The sequence below is a fragment of the Amphimedon queenslandica genome, unplaced genomic scaffold (assembly GCF_000090795.2).
Source record: "Amphimedon queenslandica unplaced genomic scaffold, v1.1 AMPQUscaffold_13473, whole genome shotgun sequence".
Taxonomy (NCBI): Eukaryota; Metazoa; Porifera; class Demospongiae; order Haplosclerida; family Niphatidae; genus Amphimedon; species Amphimedon queenslandica.
In genome coordinates this window covers 180,583-193,953 of record NW_003546291.1, presented here as the reverse complement: position 1 = coordinate 193,953, position 13,371 = coordinate 180,583, and the positions used below count along the sequence as shown (strand labels likewise).

General features: G+C 36.2%; 2 protein-coding genes across 2 annotated transcripts in view; both read left to right on the top strand.

Moving 5' to 3' along the window:
- Positions 1-953: 953 nt before the first annotated feature.
- On the top strand, positions 954-11,754 carry LOC100635938 (epidermal growth factor receptor substrate 15-like 1). The gene is made up of 19 exons (XM_003385108.3): positions 954-1,057; positions 1,137-1,271; positions 1,360-1,407; positions 1,551-1,679; positions 2,075-2,110; positions 4,079-4,168; positions 4,220-4,279; positions 4,599-4,763; positions 5,476-5,630; positions 6,006-6,623; positions 7,145-7,316; positions 7,630-7,692; positions 8,911-9,108; positions 9,613-9,807; positions 10,198-10,342; positions 10,502-10,822; positions 10,873-10,952; positions 11,004-11,069; positions 11,381-11,754. Exons 1-19 carry the CDS (start codon positions 1,040-1,042, stop codon positions 11,564-11,566), a joined length of 2,880 nt encoding a protein of 959 aa, XP_003385156.1. The 5' UTR covers positions 954-1,039; the 3' UTR covers positions 11,567-11,754.
- A 49-nt stretch (positions 11,755-11,803) lies between these two features.
- Positions 11,804-13,371, top strand: part of LOC100635810 (trimeric intracellular cation channel type A-like) — a 4,539-nt gene continuing 2,971 nt past the window's right edge. The window contains exons 1-5 of the mRNA XM_003385107.3: positions 11,804-11,904; positions 12,596-12,752; positions 12,800-12,866; positions 12,919-13,039; positions 13,278-13,365. Of these exons, the coding sequence (XP_003385155.3) occupies positions 11,817-11,904; positions 12,596-12,752; positions 12,800-12,866; positions 12,919-13,039; positions 13,278-13,365 (521 nt within the window). The 5' untranslated portion in view covers positions 11,804-11,816. The remainder of the gene's footprint in view (positions 11,905-12,595; positions 12,753-12,799; positions 12,867-12,918; positions 13,040-13,277; positions 13,366-13,371) is intronic.

Sequence of the window (13,371 nt, the reverse complement as noted above, 5' to 3'; positions counted from 1 at the left end):
TAGAGTGGACTGTAATGCAGCCGGAGCATTTCTGGAGAATAGGCCCAAATTCAAATTTCTGCAAAATTCTTCAGACTTTTTCTTCTTCTTCTTCTTCTTCTTTCATCTTTCTTCTATCAACACGGAAATCTTTTAAACCAGAGAGCCGTTCAAGTTGGCTTTTACATCATTCCTTTGAGCTTGAGTCAAGGACTGGACATGTGGCTTCAAAAAGAAGCAAGGACAGAGAACAATGGAAGACAAATTCCAGCTGCAGCACCGCGTGGGTTTGTGGTTTGACGCCATTTTAATTTATGCGCACGTGATTAGCATGAATATGATTAACCTAACCACATAATCATAACAGAAAGTAATTTTATAATTTAAGAAAAAAGAATGGAAACAAGTAAATAAAAAACATTAAAAATGGAAAAGTAGTAGGATTAAATTGTAAAAAAGTAAAGAAACAAGAGGGTACTTGCAAAGTGGTGTGATAACAAATCCTACACCATTGCATGAAAGACATGGCTTCATAGTTTATCATGTAGTAGCCTGTGTGGATAATTACAATGCTTTTGGGTAATATCTTTCATGCAGTGGTGTAGGATTTGTTATCACACCACTTTGCAAGTACCCTCTTGTTTCTTTACTTTTTTACAATTTAATCCTACTACTTTTCCATTTTTAATGTTTTTTATTTACTTGTATTAATCGATTCCACAGCTAATTATTTATTCATGATCCGGATCCAGACGTCTAGAATGTAGATTGATGCACTTTCCTTAGATGCAGTCTCTTTGTAATTTTGTATGCAGCTGTGGAGCATTTAGGCACTGTGATAGAGACTCACTTTATTGTAAAATCCAGCAACAAGAAATAGAAAATCAATTTTGAAAGGCAAAAAAAGAAACACGTGGTCTAATCTGTCATTACAATAAACCACGCCTAAGATTAATTTGTAAAAGGGAGTGGCTAAAGTGTACGAAGGTGCACGGGACCGTTAGTCCGTTACAAGTTGCACTTCTCCCAAAAGTCGAGGGCCATAATTCTCTCTCTCCTCATGGCAGGACAGCCTCCTGTAAGAGAGAGGAGAGGGAGGGAGAGTGAAAGATTATTAACTTTTTTTGTGTTTATTGTTGTTTGTCTTTTTTTCATAGTTGCCTCCAAATTATATTCCCGTTTTTGAGAGCTACTGGCTACAATTGGAAGGTAGTTCATCTGGTGATGTTAATGCCATTACTGCTGCAGCCTTTCTCAAGAAATCACAATTAAAGGAGGCACTCTTGCACAAGGTGGGTGACCACGCCCTTTAGCTGCCACGCCCTTTCCTGATATTGTTATTTTTATCACACCTTTTATGATTATTTCTTATTGCATTAGATATGGGATTTGTCCGACCCTGGTGGAAAAGGATACCTTGATAAACAGGTACATGTACATGTATTAAAATCTTAGTAATGTTCATGTACATGCATATTAATTAAATTGCGTAACCTAATTTATTATTATTATAAGATTAAGAGACATTATAAATCCTAATTTTGATCTTTTTCCTTTCATTATTATTTTAGGGTTTCTTTACAGCATTGAGGCTAGTTAGTGCTTGTCAGTGTGGTAGGGAGCCGTCACTTAAAAACATTCAAGCTATTGATCCGCCTCCGAAATTTGTTGGTGTAGAACCATCTGCCTGGGCTATTGATGTAGGCTATCTCCCTCCCTCCCTCTCTCTCTTTCTCTCTCCCTTCCTCCCTCCCTCTTTCTACTCTCTCTTTCTCTCCTCCCTCTCCCTTGTGTCTTTCCCTTTCCTTGTTGTGTACATTAACTCCTCTGTGGTGTGTCCTTGTATCACACTTCTAATTCTACAACTAAAGGGCCTCCAGTGTATTATCCTTGTACCTGTTTTGTGAGTATTTATTTATGTTTTGAGCACATTTTGTTTTCCTATAGTGCCAATCCCAGTACATTATGTACTGTCTAATCACTTGTATTTTCATTTTTCACATTTAATTTGTTGATCAGCATGTCCCCATGTGTATGGACTTTATCTTCATGGTCTTTATCTTTATTCCCTCTTTACTTTCTTCCTCCTCTCTAGGCTAATGAAAGGTCAATGTCTAATGCAAGATTTGAGGTGAGGGCCAGAAGACTGTAAAAGTCACTCATAAGCACATGATACATACATGCACTGTACTCACAAAGTAGAACTTGTTATTTTGGCTGACTGGCACTTTATGTAAATTAATTCCTGGGAATTAGGAGCACATGCATATCCACATTTATTGTAATATAAAATGCACATGTGTATCAATTCATTAATTCATTTACATACATGTTATTATTATTATCATGGACTGCATGTTAGTGAGTTTATGCCTGTATTATTGCATTGGGACGATTTTTATATACATGTAGTATGATATTATGATATTGATTTCTTGTTATATAATAGCATATACAGCACCTGCTTTATTTTCTAAACCATGTACTATACATGTGCATGTACATACATGTATCTACAAGATATAGTACTGGATCAATGTCAATCTTATTTCTATTTTTTATATAATTTGCCCTCTCTCACAATATTTCTCTTCATATTTTACATAGATGTACATGTACAGCACTGGTCAGCAATAAGTTGACAAATGAACGATAGCTAAACTAGAGTAAACTAGTTTGGTGAACGCAATAAAATGTGATAATACACAGATAAGCAACCACATTATGTTTGAATATACATAAGTTACATTTGCCAGAGACTGTGGTAGCATTTGAGCATGGATAATGTTAGTTTACAACTAGTATGTCACTATGAAAACGATAAACTATAGCAAACTTAAACGCAACTTAAACGCAAATTACGTGTCAACTTATTGCTGACCAGTGCTGTATACATACATGTATCTTTCCTTATTATTTATTATGATATTTTTACGTAACCCAGAATTGAAACTGATTTCATTTAAAATACACATGCGTGCGTTTGACACTTATGGTAAACTGTTGTTTGATATTGTTACCGACTTACTGTGAGTGTTAATGTTTACTTTGCAGTTTATCGTCAGCTGTTGGTGACAAATGGACAATGTGTTTATTTTAAAAGTATTTTTAAGGTTTAGAAAACTTCTGAAAGCTAGTTAGTACATGTATAGTGTACATGTACTTGTACATACATGTACTAAGTACTAACTAGCGCTCATGTACGTTGACCAGCTTTGTTGATACATTTGTACATGTACAATGTACATGTATAATGTACATGTATATTGTATATGTTCTGTAGGAAGTTTAATATGTGGCACTTTGGTTTGGCAGTAGTCAACATGTGATGGTTTTGATTTGATGTATGACATTTATTAAACTATCTTAGGCTCAAAATATTTATATTTAATATCATATCTGGCAACAACATACAAAGCATTTCTTAACTGCTACCTGTATCTCTCACTCTCATATATTCCATCAGTTTCACTAGAATATCTTGATCCTGCTTTGCCATCTCTATGCCTACTACCCTAAAGGAAAGTTTACAGTTGACATAAAATGCAACACAGAATTAAAATTTGACGAGTTAAATTTGTGTCAAATTCAAAGCTTTAGTTATGTCTAAAGGTCAGATTGGCCATGTAATTTATGCTTTTCATTGACTGTAGATTAGGTTTTACCCTAGCACATCCTTCAGATAAGCATACATGTAGGTACAATGTACATACATGTACATGTACGTAATTTCAATCTTGAATTACTTAATTGAAGCTGCATGTACATGTACACCAAATTAAAGTACAGTATGTAATATAGAATATTTTACATGTATAGTGTATGTCAGTACGTGTATCTGTTAAAATATCCAGATAAAAATATACTGTATGTTGCTTGGAATAACCTACATGTACATGTACACAGTACATTTGTATTAGATTAGGGGAAACATATGGCATATGGTATCATATGGCATTGAATAGAATTATGTACAGACTTACATTCTACATTTGCACACGTATACATGTACATGTAGTTATAGGATCATTAGGTAGGTGCATGTATAATGTAGTCTGCTATTAAGTTGATTATTTTTATTTTTGTTTTTTCTTTGTAGCGCTTGCAGCCAATTAACGGATTGCTGTCCGGAGAGAAAGTTAGGAATTTCTTAATGCAGTCACAGCTTCCTGTTGATGTACTAGGAAAGGTAAGACATGAAAGTAACAAATACTCAACCGCTCTCCTTCCTCCCTTTTAGATTTGGAATTTGTCTGATTTAGACAGAGATGGTAGTCTAGATGCTGACGAATTTGCTATTGTAAGTGAGAAATAACGATATTTTAAATGATGATTCGTTATTTTAGTCACTATGTAACAATTCAATACTGTATAGCGGGTAAATTTGGAGGGACTAAATTTTGGCGAATTGCTAAATTTTGGTGATTGGCGGTTTTTAATTTGGCGAATTTGTGGCCGCATGCTATTGAGCATGCATATAATGGCTCAAAATGGCAGAATTTTATTTTGGTGAATGGCTATCAAAACGCCAAATTCACCAAATTTAATCCCCTCTGAAATTTCCTACTATACGGTATACATTTACTAAACCTATTTTTATTACCTGTTACTATTTTTAGGCACTAAAGTTGACGTCATTAGCTCAGAAAGGTGAAGTCCTTCCACTGGTTCTTCCCCAGTCCCTCATTCCCTCTACTAAAGCTGCTCGTCTTGGTCTGGCTCCTCCGGCTGCTGTCACTGGGTCTCTCTCCACCAGAGCACAGTCACCAGTAATGGGACGGACTGTAAGCTACAGTACATCTCTCTGTGTGTTACTATTTTTAATAACAATGTACATGTACAGTAGAAGGCGAAAAAAAGGATAAATAGCAACAGTAGTACGCAGGTAGTGCGTAGGTAGTAATTTACTTCGTTACTCTTTGCTGCGCTACCCCCAGGAAGTACTGCAGTACTGCCCAGTCACATGTTCTGTAGTAGCAAGCGCTCACGCACTCTAGAGGCTCTCAAATGACTTGTGGATGCTTCTCTTGGCTGTCTGTGCTCTCCAAGTTCAACTCTATTGCTGCTCTTTGCTGTTAGAAGGCTGTTTATGACGCTTTTCGCCCGATTCACTGTCGAGCTACTGTCCTGCTGCTGACCACGTGAACTACTACCACTGGCGGGTTTGCGCATGCGCAACGAAGGAGTAGCAAACTACCTACGCAAAAGTAGAGTAGCTACTTATCTTTTTTTTCGCACTGTACTGTATGCATGTACTTATGACAAATGAATTTTATTTGTGATGGGCTATTTTTAGTTCATTGCATTTTTGCACACACGATTTTTATTGTTACTATTCTTAGTAGCGTTTTACACATTATTACTATTATAGAATCTTAACTGATGCTTAAAATGTGATACATATACAATAACAGTTGTTATTGTTATTATGCATCAAATATATGTTGCTATTAATATTATTAATATTTCTATCATTAATTTTGTTATCATTAATAGGGCAATGACTGGGTGGTGACTCCTGATGTCAAAGCTAAGTATGATACATATTTTGCCGGTATTGATAAAGATCATGATGGGATCGTCAATGGAGAGGAGGCTAAGAGTTTATTTATGTCGTCAAACTTACCTCCTAACATACTAGCACACATCTGGTGAGTATAGAGATATTTACATAATGTACGTGTAGAAATAAAGGAATATGGCCTTCGTCCAATTTGGCACAAATTATTTTGTCTTTTGTGCCAAGTGAAGACTGAGTTTCCTCTTATCAGCTCGAGTAAATTGGCCCGTTTGTTAGTGAAAAATAATGGAAGGAGGAGAAGAGAAGGAAAGAGAGAGGGGGAGGCTCAGGGAGAATTAAAAATTATTAAGTGTGTGTGTGTGTGTGTGTATGGAGTAAAGCAAAGGTTGAACTTGAACAAATCTTTTTATTTTCTGCCTTTTCTTTCTCCCCTCCACCTCTCTCTCTCTCTCCCCCTCCCTCTCTCTCTCTCTCTCTTTCTCTCTCTCTCTCTCTCTCTCTACAGGAGATTGTGTGATATGGACAATACTGGTCGCCTCAATAAGGAGCAGTTTGCTCTTGCTATGTACCTGATAGCAGAGAAGGTCAAAGGGCGTGAGGTCCCGACTGAACTGGCACCAAACATGATACCACCATCAAAGAGAAAGGGGGCGGGATCTGGTGGGGGCGTGGCAGGAGGTGTGGTCTCGTCACAGTCTGGACTATCAAGTACATCAAGTGCTAGTCATTTAGTTACCGGTGGGGCTGGTCTGTTACAACCCACATCATCAAATTCTTTAAAACAATCATCACCATCTTCAGCTCCGCCGTCTTTGTTTCCGAGTGGAGGGGGAGGGGCACCTCCAATATCCTCAGTCCCCTCGTCGCTTGGGGGTGGGGCTATTCTCCAGCCCTCGACAACCACTCAGTCTGGTTTCGGCGGGAGTGGCTCATTGCTTCAACCGGTATCAGTATCCAGTCAGTCTGGTTTTGGCGGGTCTGTCCTCCAGGCCTCAACTGGTATGACGGGTTCTCCGTCTCTCAGGGTTGGAGCCTCCTCTGATTTGTCTGGAGGTTTCTCGGCTGATTTCTCAGCTATTAGGGACCTTGATACGATATCTGGTGAAATAGAGGGGGTCAAGAAGTAAGAGCTGTTAATGTACTGTCTATCCTCAAATAAAAGCCAAGTGCAATTAAATGCCAGGGTAGCGATAAAATGGAACTATAAATATGCAAATTTAGCTTTAAAATAACATACAGTAGATGCCTTGTAGATGCATGTACTAGCTTCCTTAAGCTTCCTCAAGTCTTATGCCTGAGGTCCCTGCTTTGAATCTTACTTTTGATTCAAGTTTTATTTTATTGTATAATTTATTTCGAGGTCCAAATGCTATTTTAAGAAATAGATGCCTGGACTTTTATTTGAGGATATACAGTACATGTACATGTACATTTACACTAATTCGTCCTCAAATTTTTGTTTTTAAATTTTTTTTGGAATTAATTATTGTGGTTTTGTTAATTTTTATCGGATGCTATTATAATTAATTATACATGTACATTGTACATTGTACTAAAATGCTGTTCTAATATACAAATACATGTATATTAAATTTTTACTTTTATTGTTGTTATTGTGTGATATTTTATTTTTATTTTTTGCAGAGAAAAGGAGCAGCTCCAACAGGATATCATGATGAAGAAAGAGCAACTGGCCAAAGGGAAGGAGGAGACCGTCACAATGCAAGGAGAGTATGAGGAAACAACCAAACTAAACCAACAACTGGAGCAGCAGAAGAAAGAACTTCAAAGCAACGTTGAAGAAATAACACTCCAGGTTGGGAGAGAGGGAGGGGAGAGGAGGTGTCAATTTGATAACTTTGATGCCGTATAGTGCCAAATTTTTTAGGGCTGTAAATTTTGCAAATCTGCCTTAAAAACTCTATTTTGCAAATTTATGCCATTTGCCATTTTGTACCGTAATAATTTTGATTTTCGTGGAAGTAATTTTTGTTAATCTTAAAAAAAATTGCGAAATCGGTGGAAATTTACAGCCCTCTAAAATTTTGCACTATACGGTAAGAGAATAGGGAACTAGGGGAGAGTGAATGAGTTTCTTGTTTATATGTACATGTGTATTTGTTTTACAGAAAAATAAACTTGAAGGAATGATCAATGACTTGAAAGCCAAATGCCAACAGGAGAAGGAAGAGGTACTTAAGGATTGATACTTTTTGTCTTACAACATACATGTACATGTACAAATTTACTGTAGATGATATGCAGCTATTCATGTAGCATATGATCTTTTATGATCTTTTGTTCTTTGAATGCAAGAGTTGTGGTTGGATTTGCCAAAATTTGATAGTTTTCTAAATGTTCAAAACTTGAAAATTATTTGTTGGAAACAGCTCAAACTTTCTACATGTACAGTACACAGCATAAGGACATCAATATGTATCAGAAAATGTAATAAAAACTGGGGGTGATTTTGGAGCCAATTTTTGCAAAAAACCATGGGCTATAGCCTTGGGTATTTTTCAAAATTTGGCCAATTTTTCAAAATGCTCATAACTCAAAAAATTTAAGTCGGAATCAGTTCAAACTTTCTACACAGCATAAGGACATCAATATGTATCAGAAAATGTAATAAAAACTGGGGGTGATTTCGGAGCCAATTTTTGCAAAAAACCATGGGCTATAGCCTTAATAAATTTTTTTGAATTTGAAATAGGATCAGAAATCAGTAGTAATGAGTTTATAAGTGAAATTAGTAATAATTATTATAATAATAGCCTTGGGTATTTTTCAAAATTTGGCCAATTTTTCAAAATGCTCATAACTCAAAAAATTTAAGTCGGAATCAGTTCAAACTTTCTACATAGCATAAGGACATCAATATGTATCAGAAAATGTAATAAAAACTGGGGGTGATTTTGGAGCCATTATTTGAAGAAAGCTACATGTACATTGTATCATTTGTATGGGCTGTAAATTTTTAGTTTTTTTTGAAATGGGTACAAATTCACAATACAAATGAATACATGAATGTACAATATACATGTAGCATAATATTTCTATGATTTTTGTTCTTTAAGTGCAAGGTTGTGGTTAGAATTGACTCAAAATTTCTTGGATAAAAAATATATAAATGCCCAAAATTTGATAGTTTTCTAAATGCTCATAACTTTAAAAAAATATTTTTTGGAAACAGCTCAAGCTTTCTACGTCAATTCTGATTGGATTCTGATAAAGATATCAATTATGTATCAGAAAATGTAATAGAATTGGGGTGATTTTGGAGCCATTATTCAAAGAAACTATGGGATATATATGTACATGTAGTTCAAAATTTTGTTAGCTTTTTAAAATGGTTACAATACAATTAAATACAAATACATGTACAATCCTATTCTCTTTCCTGTCTCCAGATTGAGGTCCTCAAGGCTCAGTATAAAGAGGTTGAGGAGAGTAAGAGCCAGCAAGAGTCAGAGATGAGTAAACTCCAGCAGCAGTTCAGTGACCTCAAGCAAGAGGAGGAGTCACTGAAGAACAAGATAGAGAGCACCCGATCAGAGATACACAGGATGCAAACTGAGAACCAGTCAGTACAGAGGGGAATTGACCAGGTAAGGACATGTATGCATGTACACATGTACATGTATGCATGTACATGTATATAATAATAGTTTACATGTAGGTATATACATGTACATATAGAATACATGTACATGTATATACTAATCTTAGTGTGGCATACATGTATGCATGTACATGTACATGTACATTGTATGTGTACTATTTATTCAGAAATTTTGCAAATTTTTTCAGAAAAAATAGTGGTTCATGGACTTCATGCCTTATTTTTGACTGATTGGCAAAAATTTTATTCCTTAACTAAAATTTACCATAATATTACATGTATTTCCTCAAATAAAAGCCTGGGTATCTGTATAGTAAAGTGGCATTTTGACTTCACGCACAAGACTTCGTTAGTTTAAGGCTAGATTTGCATATTTATAGTTGCTACCCCGGCGTTTATTCTCACCCAACTTTCATTTGAGGATATACATGTACATGTACATGTATAGTACCCATAAGGTACATGTTACATGTAATTTAATTTGTTACAGGTAAAGGCACAGATTGATGAGTATCGTAACCAGCAGGGCCAGCTATCAGCTCAACTCTCAGGAATGTCTGTGGTACCTTCATCATCCTCTGATAGCAATGTACACCCAACAGCAATGAGAGTAGGAGAGCTACCCACTGACCTACCACCTCCTAACCTCCTCGGAGAACCTGATGCTGTATCAGCTAGAGCCACTGTAAGGGGAGGGGGAGGGAGGAAATAATATTGAATGTTGCTCTAAAATTGGGCCAATATGGTACAGAGTCTCAGGCCAAATTTTGCCAAAATTGAAAAGGAGGGAATTCTTCATTTTTATAATTTTTCTGATGGATGTACATGAGCTTATGTTGTGTAAAAAATTTTGATTTGATTCTGATTAAAACTGGAGTTTTTGCCAAATTTTTGAAGTTGGTCCAAAAGCCATGCACTATTTATAATTGTCAGCTCATGAAGCATGCTTTGTGGGAAGCCCAGGGAGAGGGGCATGGGCTTGCCTTTGAAGACCAGAAGTTTATTTGCATGGTCATGTACATGTACATGTATATGTACTGTACTCTCATTCACTCTCCCTTCCTCCCTCCCTCAGGCTGGTAGCAGTAGTCCTGTTAGTAGTATTAGTGGTTTCAGTACAGCTTCTCATTTGGAGGATCAAAGTGAAGAGAGGGAAAGGACTGACACAGTGACGGCTGCTGATCCTTTTGCATCATTCCCTGACCCGTTCACTGGAGCCAGTAAGAGAGAGAATGTGCTTTTAAAATTATTACATGATCATCATGTACATGTATCTACACGTACATGTACATTTATATTTTTTCTGATTCACCTTTATCTTTGTGTTTCTTTCATCTATGCTTTTACTTCTCCCTTTCCCCCTCTCTCCTCAACACTAGGTGTCATCAATCCTTCTACAACAGGTTCTTCTGCTGGTGCTGCTCCTCCTACTGATTTCTCATTTGATCCGTTTGGTATTGGAGGATTCAACAAACCCTCCACTACCAGTGCTACCTTCATGTCTACAGCTCCACCCACAATAAGCACAACTACCCCACCGCCTTCCGGGACATCCGATTTTGCCAATTTCTCGGCTTTTGGTTCCAACTTTTCTTCCCTCCCCTCCTCCTCTGCCTCCTCCTCTACTGCTAAAGCCACTTCATCTGTTCCGTCTAAACAGTTCTCAGGTTTTCCTTCAACCAATGGAGCTAGTAATACAGGTTAGTAAAACCTGTCTTCTTACTTGTAATAATGACGTCATTCTTTATAGATCCTTTTGGAGGTGGGTCCGATCCTTTTAGTAGTACTGATCCTTTCTCCTCAGTGACTACCCCTAAAGCTGGTGATATGGTGGGTGTAGTATTGGGCATGGTTTGTTATTGATTTATTTTATTTTGTTAGGGTGGTTCAACCTGGGATTCTAGTCCTTTTGGTAGTTCTGATCCTTTTGCTTCTGCTGCCCCTGGGGTGAGTTATTTCTGATTATTTCTTATTGATTCATTAGCGCAAGCAATAGTACATGATGGCATTTTAAAAACACACTGTAAAATTATTTTAAATAAAATGCAAAAGAACAAACACATGTAATGTACATGTATGTCTGTAAGCATGTATCAAAATTAATCTTTTTTATTGAGTCTTATATGATATCAATATGCTTCTGCTATTGCTACAGTATAATATACAATAAATTATCCGCACCTTTTCTCTATCCTTCGCAAAAATAGCTTGTTGTTATTATTGTTATCTTTACCTTTGTTTCTATTTCTCTCTCTCAGGGTGCCTCTGGTAACAAGTCTAGTGATCCATTTTTTTCATCAGATCCATTTGGTGCTAGTGCTACTGGTTCTGGTGCTTCTGATCCGTTCAGTGATCCGTTTGGTAGTGGAAGTGGATCATCTTCTGTTGATCCTTTTGGAACATTAACTAATAATCCTGGAGGAGGGGGAGGAGCTAAGAAGTAGCTTCTGTCTCTCTTTTTCTTTCATTATTTCTGTCATTATTTTTGGCAGCTGCAATAATGCTTTGCATAGTGTCATTCTTGGTTTTAATTAGACGTGACACTTTATTGTGTTCTTGTTTGTTCTTTAAAATTAAAAATACATTATTATAGTGTTTTGTATAGGCTTTTGTCCAATATCTATCATATTTGAGTCACACGTGAGAACACGTGGTACATCACGTGATGTTGAAAGAAGTGCACCGCCTCCAAATATGATGGATGTGATGGCTTCTTTGATTCCTGTTCTTTTCTCTCTCGTTCACTTTACCGTCACTAGTGTTGTACTGAGACGGGAGCCAGGTGAGGCTGTTACAAACCATATTTGACTTTGTTGCAATCTCGTGTACAACCAGATCAATGATACTATGAGTATAGATAGAGTAGATTTATGATAATAGTACTACAGTTTAATATAATAATATACATTTCATTGTACAGTAAAGATTTCTATTAGTACAAAAACTTTGCAATCTGCCATAGACTGCAATAATAATTAGTATTAATTTTTTTGTACCGTATAGCGGTTTTTTTTTCGAGGATAAATTTTGCGGATTTTTGAAGATTCGCAAAATTAAGTTCTTTAAAATATGGTAGAAGATGGCAGAAAAGTGGCAATTTGCGAAAATTAATTCCGTGAACCTCCAGATGCTGGCCATTCTCAAAAATTATCCTCAAAATTAACCCGCTATAAGGTATTATAAATTATGAATTGGAACACAATTTCCTGTTTTTGTAAATTTGTTGGCTCTATGATTACTTGTTTATTACAAGTATGTACATGTATATCAGGACATTTATGCGTATCATAAAATGTAATAAAATTTGGGTGATTTTGGAACCATTTAGCATTGGCTATAGTACAGGATTACTTATTATTACATTTATGTCCTTCTGGTGGTAGCCTAAACAATACATACTTACGTGATTGGGTATGAATGGCTTTTGTGAAGAATCTCAATCTATTGTTTATAATATTTTATTTTACTTTTAGGTGGTTATCAGTTCTCTCTCAATTATCCCATTGCCTCTTGTTCCATTACTATAACAGTCTCAACATCAGGGAGCCTAATAACCAACCTACTATTAGGACGACCACTGTTGGACTCAGTAGCCGATGAAAAAATTATACTAGCATACATATTGATATGGTAGGAAAGGTGAAGAGGTTTACAGATTATTTTTATTGTATTCCTAGGTATTTTATTAATTTTTCTCCAGGTGACACTGTTTTTAAACTGTACAGTCAGTCTGCTGTGATAAAAGTATATAAGAACTTATTTATATCATTCATTCCTCTCTTTCTCTCTCTCTCAGTATTTTTTCCTAACTCTTGAAGAGATAAGGAGATCTAATAACGTGATGACTGGAGTTCTATTAGCACAGGATATCTACCCTAATACTCTACTGCCACGCGCATTAGCAGGAATGTTTAAAGGCAAGCTCCTTTTAGTAGTACATAGGTCTAGGTGGTACTTGTAATAGAATAATTTGCAACTAAATGTACATGTATATTCTGGCCTTTAGTCTCAATCTTCTTTTGAACACATCATACATGTACATGTAATTAACATATTCACACATTTACAAGATTACTAATCCTAGACTTTAATTTATAACTTTTTGTACTGATATGTTTTAGCAAGTGCACACTTTCAATGTACTCTTGGTTTTAGGTACTGGGAAGAAGTGGAGCATTACATTTTACAGGTTATTGACAGGATCAAATCTTGCTAGCCAGCACGAACTCCTATCATTATCATTGTAAGT